This window comes from Rhipicephalus microplus, chromosome 2 (genome assembly GCF_043290135.1).
Source record: "Rhipicephalus microplus isolate Deutch F79 chromosome 2, USDA_Rmic, whole genome shotgun sequence".
NCBI lineage: Eukaryota > Metazoa > Arthropoda > Arachnida > Ixodida > Ixodidae > Rhipicephalus > Rhipicephalus microplus.
In genome coordinates this window covers 281,567,143-281,589,383 of record NC_134701.1, presented here as the reverse complement: position 1 = coordinate 281,589,383, position 22,241 = coordinate 281,567,143, and the positions used below count along the sequence as shown (strand labels likewise).

At 43.0% G+C, this 22,241-nt stretch overlaps 3 protein-coding genes across 6 annotated transcripts in view; 1 reads left to right on the top strand and 2 right to left on the bottom strand.

The window, feature by feature from the left end:
* The window catches only part of LOC119163237 (uncharacterized), a 39,119-nt gene extending 38,621 nt beyond the window's left edge, over positions 1-498 (bottom strand). Inside the window, exon 1 of the mRNA XM_037415193.2 lies at positions 65-498. Coding sequence (XP_037271090.2) covers positions 65-118 — 54 coding nt within the window. The 5' untranslated portion in view covers positions 119-498. The remainder of the gene's footprint in view (positions 1-64) is intronic.
* On the top strand, positions 499-13,858 carry Nup50 (nuclear pore complex protein Nup50). 4 transcript variants are annotated; one of them, XM_037431024.2, is made up of 8 exons: positions 499-772; positions 1,613-1,769; positions 5,104-5,256; positions 5,573-5,804; positions 6,088-6,237; positions 8,786-8,864; positions 11,492-11,607; positions 13,508-13,858. In XM_037431024.2, exons 2-8 carry the CDS (start codon positions 1,617-1,619, stop codon positions 13,720-13,722), a joined length of 1,098 nt encoding a protein of 365 aa, XP_037286921.2. In that variant the 5' UTR covers positions 499-772; positions 1,613-1,616; the 3' UTR covers positions 13,723-13,858. The 4 variants fall into 4 exon arrangements, with proteins under 4 accessions (XP_037286921.2, XP_037286929.2, XP_075738256.1 ...); XM_037431032.2 differs by having other exon boundaries at positions 671-775; XM_075882141.1 differs by lacking the exon at positions 499-772 and adding an exon at positions 886-1,023.
* A 3,149-nt stretch (positions 13,859-17,007) lies between these two features.
* LOC119179893 (soma ferritin) lies at positions 17,008-21,931 on the bottom strand. Its single transcript, XM_037431012.2, has 3 exons — positions 21,676-21,931; positions 17,917-18,189; positions 17,008-17,278 (listed from the first exon to the last, which is right to left on the bottom strand). The coding sequence occupies exons 1-3, from the start codon at positions 21,778-21,780 to the stop codon at positions 17,138-17,140; spliced, it is 519 nt and encodes a 172-aa protein (XP_037286909.2). The 5' UTR covers positions 21,781-21,931; the 3' UTR covers positions 17,008-17,137.
* Positions 21,932-22,241: the final 310 nt, after the last annotated feature.

Here is a 22,241-nt window from a genome sequence, read left to right as displayed (position 1 = left end):
CCCGTTTTTTTTTCAAGACGAGATTTATCAACTTAAACTCAAGACCTATCGTCCGGCCGTATACCTGATGGTTCTGGATGGCACTTTTAAGTTGACTCTGAAGGGTCTGCAGCTCCATCGCGTTCACTTGAAAGGCATCCAGCTTGGCTTGAGTATCACACAGGCCCGCGAAGAAAAACAGGTCCTATACAACCGATTACACAAATTACATCAAGTCAGAAAGTACTGCTGAGCTTTCGTCGTCCTACCTAGGGTAGAGAGGCTGCACGAATAAATGAGCTGAAGCTGCAGCTGACTGATCCAAACTCAATCTACTCAATTAATACCACAAAATGTGGTACTATTTAACCGGTAACGCGACTGCATATATTCTCGGACAACTTTTTTCGTTGTCTTGGAAAGAGAAATTAGAAATCTTTGATGGGTGCGGAGGGACTACTTTCCTGGTGTCGGCGTAGTGATCGGGCGGAGACTTGCTCCCGAAATCTGTGCCCGGATGTGAAAATATTTCGCGAAACTGGGACAAACGTCGTTAAATTTGCCCTCTGCAAATGTCAATAAATTTTTGGACGCTAGTAACACACCTTGTTGACCCTTCGAGCTCGAGGTTTCGACGCGAAACACACTTTTCGGTTCTTTTTCGCTTTTTATTACGGCGACAACCTCTCGCGCTGCGCATAGTGCGAAAAAGGGCAGCTGCTGCCACCGCGCATCGCACGCGCAGGCAGGTCACTGAGCAAGTAGTGCGCCGGGGGAGAACTTCGTAAGACAGGTGGTTTGTTGGTTTTTATCAAAATATTTGCGCATTGCAGAACCATTTATCGAAGGCGCGCGTCTTGCATGCAGCTTTCGTTCGTCCTTCGGACGATAGAGCCGCTGTTGAGTGCCGCAACATCGTGTACGACCGCTGCGAGCCTGTAACCGACGTTCGCATCTTTCCGAGGTCTCACCGTGTGCATGTGCTCTCGCCTTTCACGATGTATTGATTTGCGCGCAAATCGCGCCCCTCAGAGAGTACAATTCGTGCGTCATTTGCGTGATTTCTCTCGAATATTCTCGTCGCCCACTGCTGACAAAATGACAGTGATTCGAGCAACTATGTTGTGACCGTACGTCGGCGAACGGCTAGATTGAATGAAAAATAAGTGATGCGTTGCGGTGCGCGTGACTGCGTTGTTTACTACGTTCCTTGTGTGAGGTAACTATTCTCGAAACAGTTCAACGCTTCATATAGGCTCTAATCGAAGCGGTATAAGGCGCCGATGCCTTCCAGTGAAGCTATCTACGTCCGATTGTCCCGCGTGCTACGAGGCGTAACGCATACCGGTGTTTAGAGCAGCGGCTAGTATTTTATGTTATCATTTCAACAAGCACGTGGCTCTGAGTAGTCATTACCTGGTTGCTATTGATATTGGGTTTGATAGCATAGGTCGCTTGTTGCCCGCACCAAAAACGGCGAATTTTTTGGTGTGACAAGTCAATCATGTTCTTGCCTGCATAATGTAAAGAGCGAAATACTGATCGACGTTTCCCGCCTATCTTAATGTGATAAATCGTCCGGCTTTCGTTTATGTTTGCTGACGCTATCCCGCGTTGCCTTGCCTTTCGACAGAAGCATGGCTAAGCGGCAGGCAACCCAAGAACTGAACGCCGACAACTGGGAAAATGATGATGAACCCGAAGAGCAAGGCCAGTTCAAGAAAGCTGACGAGAAAGAAATCGAGCGCCGCGTAATCCGGACTGCCAAGCGTAGCCTCACCAACACTTCAGTAAGTGTCCAAGCGCAAATGTTTTTATTAACGAACACTGTTGACCTAGGTTGTTTCAGCTCACCACGCCGAATGTGTGTGTGTGTCTCAGTTGAAAGAAGGTGGCAAGTTACCCATATCTGTGTGCTTTCACTTAAACAGAATATGAAGTAAAACATGAATACCGTGCATTGAAAAAGCATTTTTGTTGACATTCCGCCTTTCGATGTCAGAGCATGGTGCATGACTTCTGTGACAGCCATGCAGCCCGATTAGCGTGGCCACTGAAAGCGTGAACTACTGGGTGGTTTGCTGACCGTATCCTGTGGCACTGTAAGGGCACCAAACACTTAAAGCATTGAGCATCATTACTATTATTTAGGTGCATTGCGAATCTCTAGAAGTAATTTTTTTATTGGCACTTTAAATACTAACACACTTCTCTGTCACTGCTTCTCCAGTGAGCCAATGTTCACCAACTTGTCATCGGTAGATTCATCATTGTTTGTTAGGTGGTGCCAGTGTGTTGAACGAAAAGATTTCATTTTAAGTACTGCAAGTGAACAGCGTGAAAATGGAACAGAGACGAATTAATTAACTCTGCGTTGTTCACTCACTGTATCGTGTATCAAATGGCCCTTCAAGACACCCTTCTTTTAAGTAGTTCTGTTGTAAAACTTGGCCCAAACATGTTAGCTCATTGTTTGCATGGCTAGTGATGGTGGGTCTGAATGCTCATCATGGTCCATTGCTTACACACACAAGCTAGCCTTTATCGGCAGACATTGTCACATCTCTTTTCTAAATCTGCCTGTGAATAAAACAAGTCTTGCCTTTGTGGCATTAATTACTCGTACATGCTAAATATATTCTTGCACCTCACAGGTACCATTTGTTCTGATTAGCTGGCACCACACATATACGCTATGAAGTAGAGTTGTTTGCAGTTAGGTCGTCATACTAAGTAAGTTCACTGCAGGACACCGACTACTTCTTGCTCCACAAATTGTCCTTACTGTGCATTTCATGATTTACCTTAGCTGAGTTCTATATCAGAGCATAATATTGTTCCACTATCCATACTGCTGCCATATTATATCTTTAAATAAGATTTACCATTGATAATTTCTTTAATCATTGAGTTGTGCTTAATTCCTTTGAGAGCTTGTTTGTTACTATGGTGTTTGCACAATGCATTTTTTTCATAGGGAGGATTTATAATGGAACCTTTTGTGTATCATAGGAGATACGAAAGTTTCTGTTATGAGTTCTAAATTTTCTTTACTGCTTCAAGTGAGAGCCTGCAAATATTGTCGTTTGACTTTCTTGTGATCTTTATTGCCTAAACGGACCCTGAAATTGATTTGACCTTTTTTTTTTTTTTTACAAACAAATGGGACTGGTATACCAAGTCCTAAAGGTCATTTACAGACTGATTTAAAGGGACCCTGAAACACTTTTTCAAGTAACTATAGAATGAATTCACTGGAAGAGCTTACTGTCTCACGAATTCAACGCCGCAAAAATTTTAACAATCCGTCCAGTACGAGCAGAGTTACAAAGATTTGTCACACGCTGCAATTGCATTCTCTCTTCTCTCGTCCCTATAAAAGCGCTGGAAGCTAAGCAGGGAGGGATGGCAGGGCCGTAGAGAAACGTCATGCGCGCCTCGTAACCCTTAGCACTTTTTTTTTCTTCGAATGCGCGACTTTTTCAGTGTAATCGCGCGCGCACGTGTGTACAAGTAGCGGCCTCCCACGGCGATCTCTGTAACGAGAGAGCGTCACATGTTCAAATCAGCCAATGGCTGATAGATGGGCTTGTTACGTGTGATTTTTGGGTATATTGCATGATTTGTCGAGAGGAAAGAAAGCAATTTTTAGCTGATTTTGATAACTGACTTTGATAATTTATTGTGAATATTTAGCTCGCGTGTTGTCGGGAGCCTCTACTATCGATCGACGGCGTTTTCTGACCGTGCTCAAAAAGTGTTGTAGGGCTCCTTTAAGCTATCTGCATAAACTGTGTAATTTATTACGCTCTGAAGCTGCGAGTCGCTGGAAATCGCTGCAGCTCAGCCAAACGTATTTCCAACCGTCCAGTCACAGTTTGACATCCTCTGGTAGCACGACGTCAGCCTGCCTCCTGATGTGATTGGCTGTAAAATCGGGAAATGTGATCAGCTGGTAGGGTTGCAGCACCTGTCGGAGCAGATATCAACCACTTCGCGACCTTGTTGCACATCTCTGTTGTCAGACGGTGTGCGTGCTGCTAGGCACACTGGGCTACAGTCTCCAACATTGCGTGCAACCTGTCTGCGTATAATCTCAAGAGTCCATGACTGGGTGAACCTCAAACGGTCGAGTGTGGTCATGAGAGGGCTACTACCACCAGGGCCACCAGTGTGTCTCATAAGTTAGAAGGCAAGGCAGTGGTGCGAAGCAGGGTATAGATATAATTGCCCTTTTTGATATATTTAAGACTTTTTTTTAGCGCACACAAAACACAGGAACAAGAAAGAGACAGACAAGTGCTTGCCCCTGTGGTTTGCGTGCGCTGAAAAACAATTAAAATATGGTTATTTACCAACTCGCCTAGCCATCAGTTTTACTGCAATACTTTTTGATATATGTACAGTTAGTTTCAGTGAGTGATGGCAGTACAAGTGATGCACATGCAGTCTAATCAATGTATCTTATTTTTCAAAATGCCAACTGTACTCTTTTGTGTATTGTTTAAATCTCGAACCTCGCCTTGTGCTCGTCAACAGTGTCGGTGGATGTTGGCTTCAAATGTGTCTCCATGAATTACACTGACCACTGGTCAGGTGTAGAAAACCGAGTGGTACATTTTCATCTGATTTATGCTGTAGGGCATGTTGACGAAAAAACAAAACAAAACAATGGCACCTTGGAACCTCTCAACTAATCAAAAGCCCTTCCCCCCCCCCCCCCTTCGACCCTTCGACAACACTAGTCAGTGGAGATCGTATGTAGGTCATTGAAGCTAAAGACAGCAAAAGTTCCTGGGTTTATTACACAATAATATGTTACAACTTGTCATATGCGGTTGATTTGAGAGTTGGTCGCACAGCACAGGTGGATAGCTAAAGCACAAGGCCAGTGCTTTCGTAGTGGTGTCTGCTGCGGCATACATACTTTTTTCATAAGCACTCCTGTGCCTGTTGGCGGCGCTTGTGCACTTGAAAATGGTCTATTTGTACTATGTAGTTGGAGCTAGCGTTCAGTCAGTGTTGACTGCTAGCATCACGTTACTCAAAAATGTTCATTGTATGTAGCATAAGCTCTGTGCAAATTGGTTTTATTACATGCCTTGTGACATCTTCTGTCCACAGGCCTCAGCTAGCCCGTTCGGCAGCTTCGCTGGTTTTGGCACTCCTAATGCCGCAAAGCTACCAGATGCCACACTGCCCAATGGATCTGCTCCAACAGCAGCACCTGAAAAGGAGAAACAAAATGCGGATCCAGTTTTTCTAGGCAAGCTGAAGGTGACTAATAGCTTTAATTATGTCAGATTTGTTACACTGCACCTGCTTTTTTTTTGTCTTGCAACATTTGCTGTATGGTACAGCAGTATATTCATCAGCTCAGATTTGCTTGCTAAGGCAGCTTTGCCTTTCCAGCTGTCAAGTTTTCCTTGATACTGCAAAGCTTTGTTGGCTTTCTGACTGCATGTATCCAGATTTTGTACATCTTCAAAGCTCACACTTCGCTAAGTTTGCTATCAATTCAGTATTGTAGTAATTTTTACAGTCTTGTGCAGTATTTTGTTAAAGCTTGACATATTTTGTTTCGTCTCTCTAGCGCTTAAACGAGTGCCTGCTGAGTTGGGTAAAGAAGCATATGGAGTCCAATCCATTCTCGGATTTCAGTCCAGTCTTCCAGGATTATGAACGTCATCTATCCGATATACGAAAGTCATGCGCGTCTGAGTCTGAAACAGCCAAAAGTAGCACAAGCTCGCTTTCCACATTCAAGTTTGCAACAACAATATCCAGCACCAGCACTCCTTTCAGCTTTGGCCAACCACCTAAAGGTAATGCATGTGTTCATATATTTGTGGCAGTTTGCAGCCACAATTACAGCAAGTTTCTGAACTTGATATGATGGCATAACCATTATAGCAATTGGGCATAATCTAACTAAAAGCAAGGGAAGCCCACACCACTCATAGTTGTGCTACACCATGTTTGCATTGTCGCGTACACCGTGTTTGCACAAATCAGTTTACATTGTCGTGGCTGCGACAGCAGTTAGCATTTTACCACCTCCTTTCGTGAAACGCATCCAGAAAGGCTCTGTGCACCTCTTCCTTCCAGATGATGCAAAGTCGGATACTCCTGCCTCAGAGCCTACTAATACATTTGTATTTGGCAATCAGGCTGCATCTACATCTTCACCTCTCCCGAAGCCAACATTCACGTTTGGACTATCAGCGGTTGCTCCAGCAACAAGCACCCCGAAGAATGGTGAGCCCAGGCATTGAATGTTTTGTCGCGCTTGTAGCAGTGCGTACTTAGTTGTTCTAATGCATACTTTGCGATTTCACGGAGACATGCAATGCAAGGGTCGCAGCTTGAACACTTCTGTGTTTTTTCAATTCGCGTGTTTGACAGCTTTGGGTTACCTACTGGTGAGTTAGGACTTTTCGAGAGTTATTATTCCCAGATTCCCCTAAACACACACATTGATAACAGTCAATGTGGTGCTTGGTTTTTTAACACTTTAATCGGGGTATCTACCAACCTGGAAAACTTGGAAAAGTCGGGGAATTGCTGAAAAACCTGGCCAGGTCATGGACACTGACGGAAGTCTGTGCAACTGTCATAAAAACAAGCATTACCATTGATCAAAGCTTAAAAAGTCACCCCTTCAGCTGAAACTGCAGTGAACTGTTGGAAGAGGCATGAAAAAAAAAAAAACCCGGTGCGTAGTTGTTGCTTTTCAGTGTAAACATGAAAGGATACACTGAACAAAGTGTACCGCCGTTTCAACACAGGAGCCTAGTTCACAATAAAAGCCATAAGAAAAGTGCAGCACATTTAAGTATGCCTAAGTATGTGATGTAAGCTCCGAGAGTTAATTGTTGGAAGCGTCCCATCACTCCTGTTCAGAGTATGGACTGTTGTCTGTATGTGCAGGGATTCCAGGTGAAGGCATTACGCAAACTTCTTTTCTTTGGACAGAACACGCACGCTTGAAAAGTCAGTTTGGTGGCCTGTAGATTACACGTCCTCAGCCAGGGCATTCGAAGGCACGCGTCATTTGGTGAATTCATGTTTGTGTTATTTAATAACTTCTTTCTTGAAATCACTGTTCTCACAGATATACTGGTAGTCACAGTCGTTGCAGCTATGACGTAAACAATACTGGGGAAGTTTCTGCTCAGCAACTTGTCCTTCATGTTGACTAAAGCATTCCTTAGCTACCATTTTGGTACATGCACTATTTTGATGCCTGTTGCTTCTAAATATCACACAGCATATCTGACTTTTAATGCATGTGCCCGAGTAGTAGTTTATTATTATTATTTTTTTGTTGAAAAGCATATTTTAGAGGTGTGCAAATTAGGCAGAGGTTGCAAATAAATCGTAAATACAACAGTCCAGGTTGATCTAATTCAGTACAGTCCACATCCTAAGTGGCCTGGGCTGCAGCCATTGTAGGGAACTAGAATATACTCCTGTGGCAGAACCAGCCGGGCTCCCGTGTCCACTTCTACACGAATGCCCCGAGATAGCTCCACCTTTATGTTTCCTAGCAGCTTTGGCTGCCTTGTCAGACTATCGCGGGCTCCTTCAAATTTGCAGCTGCTGTTCATTTTAACTTGTGTGTCTGCTCTCTGGTTCTAAACATCAAACGGCCTACTTAATCACTGCCTGGCTCAGAAGTTTTCTTGCGGCTAGAAATACATATTTTTTCACATTTACTGCACGCACTCTGAAAATTTTGAGTACATGCAATGAATGTTTGTCCATAAGTACCAGATTCTTTTTTTGTTCATCACTCGAGGCTTTGTTTCTTGTGCATAGTTATTCAAGCAGACATGGCGGTACTGGAATTTGCTTTTAATCATCATGGAAAATTCCAAAATCAAATTTCCAGAAATCAACTTGGTAGCCATCCTGATAATCTTCAGTTCTGTGTGGCTTACACAACTGGACATAAATGCGCAACATAGGCAAAAGTTGCTGTGGCATTGAACCACTTCTCCTTAAATGACAGCAGGCACACAATTTTGCAGCTGAGATATCCTGCAGGATTGTTGCTGTGAATGTGCATGCTGTATCATCTACCAGACCTCAACTGTGAATATGGGTTGAAAGGCAACTCTTGCGAATTCTGAAGTTCACATACATAATCCAGCACCACAGACTGAACCTCGCGACACTGGCATCGCATAAAGTGCCTTGAAGGTGATCGCCAACTTGTGCGTCGTCACCACTGCGACCAAGCTCCGAGCTGGTGCAGCTGATGACATCATAGTCACCAGTGGCCTATTGCAATGCTTGCGCCAGCAAGCTACTATTTGGTGACAGCTCGGGAGTATCGCAGTGAACATGTGGAAAGTGTGGAAGCCTCAAGGAAGTAATTTCCACCAAAGAATGATGACTGCAATGACATCGCATAGCAAATGTGGCAGGGAAGAGAATGCCAGCACGCAATGCAGGCAGCACGGAAGTGTGTCACAGTTCTGTGTGCACTTTCACATGCTAGGTGGCATTAGTTGCGACCTACAATTTGTTCTTGGAGGTATTCTAGACTGCGACTGGTCAGTACACAGAATGCAACAAGCTATATGCTGTTATAACTAATTGGATCCCGTAACATATTGCTGGAAAAAAAAATGCCTGAGCAACATTTTTGTGTCACTAACTCTTTAAGTTCACTGGTTCGGTTAGACACACATCATTGCAAGCGCGGATGAATTGCCACTTCGCTCTTTACCAGGTCGTGCAGCATCAGTCGAGGTACGTTATTTAAAGTGTTGTTTCTTATGTTTATGCCTGTTTGCAGGTTCCGACGATGAGGAGTACGTACCTCCAAAGGAGGAGATTGCACCTGTTGAAGAGAAGGATGCTGTCTACACGAAACGGTATGTTGTGATGTTTGTGCTCTTTTGTGTGTCACATACATGTATTCGAAGATCGGGTCAATGGACAAGCCATGGTGGCTCAGGGGCAAAGGTTTTGTGCTGTCAAACAGTCAAACATGAGGGCAATTCTGTTCCCAGACAATGCAGCAACAGAGATTTTAAAAACGTCAAAGCAAGTGGAAATGGCTTTCTGCGCTTGTTCAAGGCGTGATTTCTGCCTCCACCTTCACCACCTTACTTGCTCTTTGTTAGAAAAAGTGTATGCATATCAGTTTTATAGTCATAAAAGGGTTGCATCAAAAAAAAAAAAGCAAAATAGTGGGACCCCAGGCTGTTTTGAGGGAGCTGTAAGATTGCATGACATGTTTCAACTCCCATACATAATAAGGATGACACAGCTGCTAATTTTTTGGACATGCTTGAAAATTCGAATGCTCTCACCGCACCACCCCTTGCTCGTAGAGTCAGTGTATAAGAATGTCTTAACTTTGGCCACTTCAACTCTTTTTAGTCTTCTTTCTCACACTTTTTATTCAAAGTGCGTGTTGGAGACTGGAATAATGGCGCCACCACTGCTGTCTCGTCGATCACTTCACAGGCTCGAATAAGTGATGTTGCTAATACATCTGCTTGTGACCATAGTGAGTTTCAGAAGTCATCTGTGCCACAGAGTGAGACATGCCATAGATATGAAGGCGTAACTATCTCTGTGCGGGTCAACATTACCTTGACGTGGCGGGGAGGAGCCTATTAATGTTCACAATGGTGGAAAGACTATGAGAGGATCGCATGTGGCCGGTGACACTGAGAAGGCTACAGAACAGGTCCTATTGTGTGAATGTGCAGTGACTATTGGGGTGGTGGGCAGGGGTGCACCATCTCAAATTTCTTGTTTTGTTCTTTTCGCATTCCATTACCAATTGCAAAGACTACCAGAAGTCATAATTCATTGTTGATAATTTGGCCTAAGGGCATTGTTGTGAGTCTGTTATTTATAGTATACAACAAACAAACATTGAGGTGCAGCAGGTTCCCATTATTATACTGATATGTTGCTAGAACTGCTATTGTTAAAAGTGTGTTCGACTGCACATTTTTATATGTATACAGTAAAACCTTGGTGATACAAATCTTGCAGGTTAAGGAAAGATATTCGTAAAATCGGTATGAAACAAAAAAAGCTGGCATAAATTTTCACCTATTGTTTGTCAGGGTTGTAACAACATCATGAACAGCTCTGTATGATTGCCAATAAACTTTCTAGACCTCAACGATTATACTTCTAAATATACAGCGAGTGCGTGTAGCCAGATGCGTTGCGACCCCAGGCAGTTAGTAGCCTTCCTAATCTTAGTGTGCTTTTCCGCATGGCATGAATGTACTGCAGCGATAGTGACCCAAGGAGCACCTTACACACGATTAATTAAGGCCAAAAAATTTTAGAACCACTGTCCTTTTTGTTATTTTCTTATCGTGGTGGTGCGGACAATGTTTTTCTGGAGCTTTAAAGCCATGCTCTCTCCGTATTGGAAGGTTCGCTGAAATTTTGAGTATCCTGTTCAAATAGGAAAGCTGGCAAGTGTACACGTTCTGAACAATCGTGTATCTTGACGTTGCAAGGTCTAGCTCCTCTTTAAAGAATGTCCGCTTCGTCTTTCAGTCCTCGTCCACCTTTCATAGTGCATCTGATTGCGAGGATATTGCAGGGTAGTGTTAACACAGTACAACATTGCTACCTTGAGCACAGCAACAGATGTCGACGTGTTGGGTGTTTAGTTAAAAAAAAAACATTGCCAGCAACATTAGGGTGTATTGAAGCCTCCCAAGATTTGCACGCACAATTTTGAAGGATATGACATGCTGCTTATGACTGATTCTGACAAACTGGCAGCGTGGTACAAATGTCCATGCTCGGGTATTACCACCCGCAAGTTATTGATGTGTCTTCCGCGGCTGGTAGCTCTTCTCTCTGAGAGAGCCATGTGGATTTCTCTGTAGCCTTATGCCACAAACCGGTGGATGTCATTTTTTTTCATTCATAGCCCTCCCTCCACTTTGCTTCCGTAGAACCTAGTTGCCACACTGTGTATTGTCAAAATGTTTAACCTCGCGCTAACTTGACATGTACTTTGTGGTGAACGTATATTTCTCATGTTCTTGCCATATGCCCTAGATCAAGGAATGAAGATGTGTTTGATAGATGATCCTCCCATTAAGTTTAAGTTGTCCTCCCTTGAATGTGCCTGTCAGCAATTAAGAGAAATTTTATAATTGTATTATTACTGTATAATCGCACTGACCACGGTGGGTGGTCTAGTGGCTGTGGTGCTCGACTGCTGACCCAAAGGCTGTGGTTTGAGTTCGAGCTGCTCTGCCGCATTTCACTGGAGGTGGACTGCTAGAGGCCATTGTTGTTCGATTTGGGTGCATGTTAAATAATGCCAGATGATCAGATTTTCTGGAGCCGTCCTCTACCACATCCCTCATAATCATTTCATCGGGTGGTCACACATGGCAGTATCATGGTTTTATAGAATAAAAACATCCACAACTATTACTACTGTATGGTCAATTCAAGTTGCTTGCCTGCAACTTCTTGTCATAGTTAGTGTCGTGTTGGTTTGCAGGTGCAAGCTGTTCCAGAAAAAAGACAGTAGCTACATAGAGAGGGGAGTCGGCAACCTCTACATCAAGCCTCACAACGATAAATACCAGTTGCTTATCAGGGCTGACACTAGGCTGGGTAAGTAAGGACCTGTTTCCAAATCCTCGGTATAAGATTCTGTGCAAGCGGTTGCACCCATACCTCTGGTAGTGCCTTACAACTACACTTTCTGTTGTTCATGTGTTTGTGTGTGTGTGTGTGCATAATCTATGTCAGCATGAGCGAGAAACTACTTTTGTAAAATTTAGTGCTGTGTTTTTTTACATCATCAACTATTGAACGAATATCAAGCATTCTTTTCTATAACAGTTAATTGATAAGTCACTATAGCTTGGTTCATATTTATTGTACACTATCAGATATATGATGATCTGTAAAGTATTATTGAGAACTAACAGTAAAAATTAATGCAAGATAAAGTATAGGGGATGTTATTTGTAGTAATTATGGTAAAAATGGGAGGACCATAAAGTGGATGGAAAGATGACTTGCCTCTGTCAGGTACCGAACCTACAACCTTCGAATGGCACATCCAATGCTCTACCAGCTGATCTACAGTGGCGATCATTCCCCCCCCCCCCCCCCCCCCGACATCCACTTCATCGGGTATATCTGTGCACACAAACCTGGGAGCATTAGTCAGTGCTATTGACAGCCATAGAAACTAGTGCGGAGCACTCTTTTTTTTTCTACTTTCTTCACGTAGGACGTAATATTTTACGAGCTGACGGCTGACCAATAATCCCGCAGCTGCCAGCTCGTAAAATGACCGCGTGCTTTTTGACATCAGTAGGAAGAAAGTGTATTTCGTACTCGCCGCCATGGCTGCGATTGGCGCTAACACTCCAAGGTTTAAGTGCACAGATATACCAAATGAAGTAGACGGGAGGTATGACTGCGGCTGTAACTGAGTTGGTAAAGCAGCAGACGTGCAATTTGAAGGTTGGTTCGGTCCCTGCAGGCGGCAAGCTATCTTTTCGTCCACTTTGCTTTCCTCACATTTTTATTGTAATTACTACCAGTAACATCCGCTGTACTTCCCTTGGCATTATTGTCTGTTAGTTCTCAATAATACCGTATCTAACAATGAATAAAGTAGCTCTTGCGATTCCCCTTCTTTCCTTCATTCAGTGTAGCATGCCATATAGCTCTGTTAGAATAGCTTATCATGTTAGTATACCATTTTTCTTGCATTAGTTTTTGTAATTAAAGTGGTGCGTCATGGTGATCATTGTCAGCAACCAGCTTCAACACTTTTTCTGTTGTCATTTTGTAATAACAATAGCACTAATGCCAACTTTGACGTGCACGCTGCGGCTGATGTAAACAGTCGTTCTCAAATGGGGATCCCCGAAGCCACTTCTGTGATAGGCGAAGCCCTCAACCGCTTTTTCACATATTTTGGTGTTTAGTCCGGCCGTGACTCAAAGTAAATACCAAAACAGGTTTAATGTGCCTGCAGATGCATATGCAACTCTGTTAAGTGCGACTCTGCCACGTGTTGAAGAACTGTCCAAAATGAAGTGATGTGGCACGTTTGTTTGATGTTCTTGGTAGCAATAAAAGGCACCTGTTTCACGCTCCAGTTGTTTTATTCACCTACGTACCCCCATCTCCCTCCCCTTTGCTCCCAGGGGTCCCCCATCGCCCACACCAGTCCGTAAGGGGTTCCCGACACATTCATGGCTGAGAACCACTGTTGTAAACTAATATTGGCTGGCTGTATGGATTGCAAGATAATTAATTTCTTCAGTTATATTGAAAGACTTGGTAGGCCATGGTCGCATGTGCCTGCCTCTTTTTTTTACGTTTGTTTTATTTTTCTTTATTGTTCATTTTTGTGAACACATCTTTTAGTGCTGTTCATAACTGATTGTATGAATTATAACTACATTTTAATATCAAGTTTGCTTATTATGATAGAGCATGTGAAGTTGTGACAAGTTAAATCTTCTCTGAACAACATTTTCGTGTGCAGGGAATATATTGCTCAACATCATGCTGGCCCAGTCTTTACCAGTGTCTCGTTTGGGCAAGAACAATGTGGGACTGGTGTGCATTCCAAACCCCCCTGTGAATGGCAAGGATGATTCGGAGAGCCCAACAACCATGCTACTTCGTGTGCGCACAGCCGAAGATGCTGATGAACTGAAAGACGCCTTGGAGCGCTACAAAGGCGAGAAGGACAGCTGAGTTTAGGTGGTCACAGCCTGCAAGTGGAAAGAAAAATTGATGCCAGGTTGCTGGCCTGGCTCGCTGCTTGAGGACAATGCCAAGTGGAAGCGTCAGCTTTGTTGGCTATTAAAAAAAAAGGTCCATTAGGTTTTGATTTGAAGAGTGCAAAATCTCAGTTTTTTCTTCATGTATATTTTCTATGCTACCTAACAAACACCTGGAACGTGAAGAGGCTGGGAAATTATGTTCCACTTGAAGATGGTTTCATTTTTTGAGAAAGTTGTAATGGTGTACTACAGTTACATACAAAATCAACCAAATTAAAGGCAGTGGTTCCACTAAATGGGCAAATCTGTTTAAGTATTTTTAGTTTCAGAGGTTCTCGAGTATATTGAGGTCATGGTAAAAAATCGCTTCTATAACAATGCCTCTATTTCGGGTGATCTTCTATTTGGGTGCTGTACTCCCATCTTTCTCAGTACTGCTGAAACTATCATAAAATAGAACAAATTCTTTTAGGGGGCGAAGCTCCTCAAGGTGTGAGTCTGTCCATCCCTTGTATGTATGTAGTAGTACGTAGCCACCAATGGCACATACCCGCTCTAGAGCGGGTATGTGCCATTGAAACTCTGAAACCTCTGAAACTAAAAATACTTAAACAGATTTGCCCATTTAGTGGAACCACTGCCTTTAATTTGGTTGATTTTGTATGTAACTGTAGTACACCATTACAACTTTCTCAAAAAATGAAACCATCTCAAAATGGACTCAAAATGGACGCATGGACAAATGGACGGATGCATGGATGGTTGTGCGGATGGGCGGAAGTAAGGACGAACGGATGGGCTGATGGATGCTTCGCCCCACTCATCATCATTCACTCCGTGAATATGCTGTGATTTTTGCCTCATCAGTTCCTATTTAGAAATCTCTCGCTGTAGTTGATGAAAACTTGTGATGCTTGAAAAAAAAAATAATGGAAATCTGCTAGTTTGTCTGGTACTGCATAGACAGGGTAGCATAACGACAGAGCCAAAAGTACTGCAAATTGTCTGATCTGTGTGTTGCCTTTCACTTACCTTGTGATAAATCACTTGTGCAGATGTCTTTACACAGTGCAATCACTGAAGTGATTGCACTGTGATTTACACTTTAAACTCAAAAGTCTAGTGGTTAACTCCCCTTCCCTACATTCATAAATGTAACTTTGACACCTTGACTTTGAACACCTGAGATAATCTTGGCATCTACTGGAAACCGGCGGTATAATTATTGCTATGCTTCTGCAATTGGTTGCTTCAGTGAATAAGTTAAGTTGGATACCTTATTCCGTGGTTGCTTTATGGCTATGGCATTCTGCTTCCGAGTTAGGTTTTGATTCCTTGCCACTGCGATAACATTTTAACAAAGCAAAAATGCAAAAGTGCATGTATACTATGCTTTGTTGTATATGAAGTTAACACTCCAGTGCCTCTTATGGTGCAATGTGTTTCTTTTGGAGTAGCATTCCCTTTTGCGTACCGACAGCGGCTAGCACAACATGTGATTACTGCGGCTGTGCGGAGAAGCATGAAAAGCGTTCTGTGCTACACCTTTTTCCCGGTGATGAGACGACTCACATCGACAAATTTTTAGAACAAGTCATTTCGAAACGTCACTCTCGTAAGCCACTAAAGCAGAAGGCGGCAAAGGCACGGGCAACCCATCTGTTAAAATGGCTTTTGCTCTCTGCAGTGTTCATTGCATGGAGGTCTGCCTCATATTGTTTGTGCCCATTTTATTTCTCTCTCTCTACGTATAGGTTTTTAGCAGGATTTTTTTTTTTCCTCCTGCATACCTTATTAGTTTCCCTTACTCTCCATCATAAAACTCGCAGCACTTTTCTTTGATGATGTACAATGTTCACAGATTGAAACGTAAAGATTTAGGGCTAACTAATGCATATACATTCGTTTGCGTCGTCATCAGTTCGAGTTGTTTCAGGCTAATTTCAACTCAAAAGTGTAGATCAGAGACATCATTACCTTTAGAGACCACATTCATCACGACATGGCACGGTTACCTCAAGCAATCGGGCGTACAAATTGCTCTGCTAAAAATTTTGTCGCGTTTGATCCTGGAGTACTGTGCAATGTTTGTACTGTGCGACGCACATTATTTACAACCAGTCATGTGAGAAGCACTTTACAAAGCTGTTGACCAGGTTACAGTGAAAGCAGTTGTAGTAGTTTCTTGTGCAACATTACTTGCATGTACCCGAATTTCTGTGTTAAGCTGCCTTTATGCATGTATACATCTTTGCAAAGCTCACCATCATTATTAATGATGAAAGCTCACTTTCATCATTAATCAAGCTGCATATTCATTTGCTGTACTCGTGCTGGCAATGGTTGAGAGTACTATGTGACCGGTTTGTCACTGTACATGCTTGCAGGACTGTCCCACGCTTTCTCTCCCTTGAGTGTAAGAAATGCTAATTGTTACCTTATGTCTAACACGAAGCCTGCACTTTTAGGAACAGACATGCTGGTACAGGCATTAAGTACAGGAAAAATCAACTGGACCCTACGTCATTCTCAGCCTGTTTATGTCCCTTACAGGACAAAGGCCCCTTGCACTGATTAAGTTTATCCTATCCTGTGCCAGCAGATTCCATTTAATTCCTGCAAACTTCCAGATTTCATCACTTCACCCTGCTCTCAACTTTGTCTGCATTTCCCAGAATGGGCATTACCAAGATTGCAAGCCAATTCTGTCAATTTACCCTGTCTTATTTCTCTTACTTTTTGGGCAGAAATGCATTTGGTATTTGAAATTCTCCAATCCCCGCAAAAATTGAGACTATGTGTGGCAAATGCCAATGTGTGTACGCTATGTGAATGCCAACCTTGACTGCACTATTCAACTCTGCTTTTTAACACTACTTCCAAGAGTTTTCCTCATGTTGATGCACAATACTTGCACCGATCACCATTAGCTTCTGTAGCTTATCTGGTTCACAAACCACTAGTCTCCTGTCGTCCATTTGATCTTGCCTGGAATAACGAAGGAACACGTTTTAAATAAACATATTTAAAGAAAGGATGCAGACACCGAATACATTCCACATTACAATGATCACATTAGATTTCTTTTTTTTTAATTAGCTTGGTCAGCATCCAGATTTTTTTTTTTTCCCCAAGTATCACACCGCCCAGACTGGCTTCTATCACTCTCTCGATTAGAAACCTGCCCACAGGCACCGAATGGGTAGTCGACAGCAATGAAGAAAGCCAAAAATTAAGTAACACAGAAAAATGGTCATTTGATTGCTCTCTCGTATATATATTTTATTTTTGCATGGTAGAAAGGGCCAAATGGTACATAGTCGCACGAGGAGTGCGAGCCCTTCACCAACAAACAGACCACGACTTGTGGTGTCTGCATACAGAGCCTAGTCTGACAGGGTCTCCTTGTCAAACATGTACTCTCCGAGGCCAGGGCCAACACGCTTCAGGTTGGTCACGTAGTCAGACAGCTCCTTGATAGCCTTCACCTGCTCTTCCAGGTACTCGCTTTCCAGGAAGTCGCACAGCTGCAGCACAGCAAATGCAACACAGAACATCATAAGGGCCGTTTGTGTTAACATTCCATGACCCGACTGGGCACCATAAAAAAAAACTTGATGGATGTTTAAAATCTTGTTCCACTTAAGTAGTGTCAGTGTTGACAGCTAAATGATGGATTTGACAATGTCGGCTAGGAATGGTATAGCTCTTTACTGAAAAGAGTCGTTACATTCGAGTTTTAAAGGAGCCAGAAATATAAGATTAGAAACATTTATTGTCCAATGAGACCAAAATATGACAAAATAGAATAAATTAACTCATACCACACAAACTGGCATTGTATAGGTGGGGGAGTTAGGGATGTTAGCATAAAATTTAAGTAGCTGACCGTTTTCTCACCTAATGAAACTATGGTCACAAAGTTGAACACGCTTCCATAAACTCGCACTGCCTACCTACTCCTAATGCTTTGAGCTACTCAGATGACCTAGCCAATGGCTCTAGGGCATTTCTCCAACAGCACAGCTCTTCATAAAGAACATTGGAACTGTTATGAACCACCTTCAAAGCTCTGTAAGAACCATTAGGCACCAAGAAGTCTCAAAGAAACAATCCTTGCGTAGCTTTGCCCCAAAAAAGATGAAGCCTAATTGACTAGACGTACCTGAGCGTCATTATGATCGTTTGCCAGCTTGTGCAAGTCCAGCAGTGACTGGTTGACAGTCTTCTCCAGCTCAAGTGCAGCCTGCATGGCGTCCAAGCCTGCGCCCCATTCGTCCCGTGATGGCTTCTGTATCGCCTGCAGCACCACGCGCCCTCCGCGCATGTTTTGATACTTCATCAGCTTCTGGGCATGCTCACGCTCCTCATCGCTGCTCTTCTTGAAGAACTTGTGGAATCCCGGCAGTGCCACATCATCGCGATCGAAGTAGTAGGCCTGAATGACAGAAAAAGCTACGATCAGAATCTAAAGACAGGGACACTCATTGCCAAGCATCAGTAAGACAACAAACAGGTTGCATTAGAACAATTCAAGCGGCTAGTTTGTGCATTCTAGTAAAGACTTTTAAACTGCTTAGAGTAAGCAGAAGGCCAACACGGTAGAAACCTTAAAACGGATTTGCAGTCTTACGATATGTGTCTGCTTTTTCAATGTCCTTTTTCTAATATCACGCAGTTCAGAAATGCTTACATTACACGAGAGTTCTGAGCGTTAGACACGTCGCTTGACACATACTATAGCAGACACTCACTGCTGATAGTGACCTTAATGTTATGCCCACTTAAACATCCTGCTCATTACCAATGGCAAGTCATTGTAATAATGCCAAGCCAATGTATAAATTATGATTCCAGAGTTTTGCCGGTCACAGTTGTAAAATTTGAAAGCAAAAATTGTAATTTTTGCACATATGAGCTTGAGCACTACGCATTTTGGAATGCTAAAAAAAATGGATGTCCCACCCTAGCCAAGGCAGCCGTTCCTCGAGGCTGAAACTTCATTTCTACCATTGCACATTCAGAACTGCATTGATATTATCTAAGCACATAACTTCCGTATGCGAGTCCTATGTTGACACTGAACTCCTTTCAAGCAGGAATTCAGCAGAACTCAATAAGCATTGCCACGTAACCATAAAAACAAATATAATATGCATTCCCCATTTTAACCAATCTATAAGATACACTTTATAGAAATGTAACATCAGTCTAGAGCTCAAAATTAAAAAAACACATGAACTGGGTTTCTATTGTCTTAATTTCATACTTCAAAACTTTCTCCAGACATCCAATGCCCTAACTTAATATTCTATTCTTTAATATAGATAAAGTTTGGCAATACTAATTACAATATATGTAGCGAGTCATTTTAGTGGTTATCCAAGGTCAACATTTTTAATAGAAGTTGGCCCAGAGCCACAAGTTACTGAAAAAAGGCTATATCTAAAAAGTGTTGGCATTAACCACGTTTACAAGTATTCACAGCCTTCTCTCGTGTTCAGATGGTTGAAAGTGCAGAAAAGACCAAGCTAAAAGGCAACAAACGCATTAAACAAGTCTATAAGGGGTGATTTGCGAGGATGTGCAAGTAAAGAAAGTGCAATGAAAAACTTTGCAAACACTGCAATAACTGGCAAACAAGCTAATAAACCCAGTTTCACTAGCAACAGTCATCACGTAAAGCTGAAGTGAACAAAATCGTTCATTTTAGGGACACTAAAGTCGAATAACAATTTGCAGTGAAAGCTCAATGTATGACAACGTCTGTAATCACAATATCAACAGCAGTGCCCTACTTACCAAGAAATTAAGGGAAATGCACGAGAACACATGCGCTACGCGTAGGACATTAGCAAAATGATCTCGGTGACTTGAAACATACGAGCTACAATTAATCGCGTATTTGAACCAGCTGCACTAAATAAAGGACCTTCCGTGCATCAAGAGACGTAATAAAATGCTGCTTGTTTATTTCCGTTTGATTTACGGAAAAAAGAACGGCCGGATGTTACTGTGAGGATTGGCACAAGTGATTTAAAAGCTCAATTTTCCTCTGGTTAAACTAGACAGGTCGTGCCATCTTACGGGCCCAGTTGAACCAAGCACGTCTGCCATCTCTGAGCCAATGGCAGGAAACTGTTCAATCGACATTGGTTGCTGCTGTAGCTCTCGCTGCTTTCGTTCTGCTGCTGCTACTAGTGTAAGTGGCTGCGCGGTAAAGCCGGTCAACACTGTGCACGGCAACAATGATGCGAGACGTTCTGCTTAAGGCGGCTAATTTTAAGTGCACTGACCCGATGCAGATCACTAAAACGGGATCTTATTTTAAAATGAGCACTTCCTTGGCACAACAGTAACACTACGAGGTTTCTGGACCACTATTTCAGTAATCGATGCCAACTTAATAGTTGCCTTTAGTGCCCCTTTAAAAGAGTACCCTTTCTGTTGATGCCACAGAACCAGCGTTTATTTTCAACACTGCTTAGGCACTACAGCACTACTATAGTTGGACACAACTTGAGAAGTTGGGGGTGGTCCCACCCAGACGACCGAAGCGCAGCAGCTGATCACCTCAGATACTAAAAAAATTATCCCATTCTTGTCAACGTTCTCAGCAGGCAGGGCCAACGGTCATCTGGTGCAGGCTTGAGTGCATCCGCCTTTGAGGATGAAATGCCGCCGACCTCTAAAGCTGTAACCACCTATAGAGTATTACCACTTACGTGGGAATGTGCACAGACAGCCAACCACCTCTATGTCCATGATTATTTTAGTAGTTGTTTCGGGAGACCTAAGTATTGATGAACATGCATCAAACCAAGCCTTATTTCAAGCGCCCATTCATGCTTGCTACCTGATGTAGGTGTCGCATATTATAGTAATTTACACTTAACCCCCCCCCCCCCCTCCAAGATTCTCAGTGATCCTCTATTCTCGGGAAACTAGATTTGAGTACCTTGCACTTGCACCTTGAACCAGCATGGCATAATTTCGGTAGTATAAATGAGAAATTTGCATTTATCAACGTTTTGATGTATATTACTTATGTAATTACCCCCTATTCCACGGCATGGCTATTAACCCCATAAAGAACAAATAATTCACAGACTAGTGTCGCTTTCACTGTCCTTCGGAATTAACACTTCGGAACGCTTTCCTCCAGCCTACATGTAACGTGTCCTTACATAATGTCAATAATGCCACTTCGATTATGTACACAAGGGGGCAGGTTTTGCTTTTGACTGCCTATGTGGTCGAGCAGCACCGAGGTTGATTTTCGAGCGAGAAACCGTGCTTCTAATGTCACGAACCTTTTCACCTGTTTAAAACATGGAAACAAGATTACGAAATGCAAGAGGGTCATATTTGTTTGCAACTAACCGACAGCGAATATATTTAGTAGTCGACTGATGCTGGTAGGAATAGAAGTTTTATCAGGGACGTCCGTCGACATTTATCTGGCACGGAAAATTTGCGCCGTAAGAAACAGATAAGGGCGAACTTGGAAAATGTGATTGCCTAGGCAATCGCAATAACCTCACGACTGTCGTAAGGTGCCAATCCAACAGGATGAAAGAAGCGAGTGGATGTTTACGAAAGAATCGTCTACGCCATTTAATGGGGGCGGCGACAGCTTTGGGCACGTTTCTGCACGAGCTGGCACAGATCTCCAAAACGCGCGTAAGAGAACAACGGACTAGTAGTCACGTGCACTGCGCGTGGACGGGCAATTTAATCAGAAGCTGTAACGATTACTGAGCGACATCGCTGGAAAGCCATGTGTTCACCATTACTTTGCGATTTATGACGAAACTCTGAGGTACTTCAGTGGAATGCTGACAGAGCAGATTGCGCACGCAACAGACGACACAGGTATCCGAGGTGAGTGGCCGTGCCAATGCCGAATTATGCGTTGTATTACCATTGATGTGTAGACGTAGCTCGCGTAGAGTTCCAAGTTGATCTGCTTGTTGATGCGGGCTTCGCAATCGACATGGTAGTTCTGACGGGGCTGAGTTGCGGCCATCTTCTTCGGTTGCTTGGCGGACGGGATCTCAAACTGTACTTCAAAATTAATTTAGCGAGAAAGGATCGGAAGAGAGAGAGCAAGTTTGGCGATGCTCGTTCAATCACTGTTGAAGCATAACATCGACCAAAACATGGCGAAACGGCGGGCAGCGCGCTTTTATACAATACGGCCGCTCTTCTATGTGGTGTCGACACCCCCTTGCCAATCGCTCAATTTTTTTTCAATAGTTTACTTAGAACGTTATAAAAAAATGTATCGCTTTTAAAATTAAAAAAAAAACTTTTAGTTTTACAAACTTACTAATATTGTTTTAAGTACGGTGGTCACATGACCACAGCAGTTCGAATCGATGCAGTTGGCCACAGTGATGTACAAGTGTTTTTCCGTGGGTTTTTTTTATGCGTTTCTTATTTGATTGCCGCAACACTGAGCCAAAAACACACCTTGGTGTCAGCAAA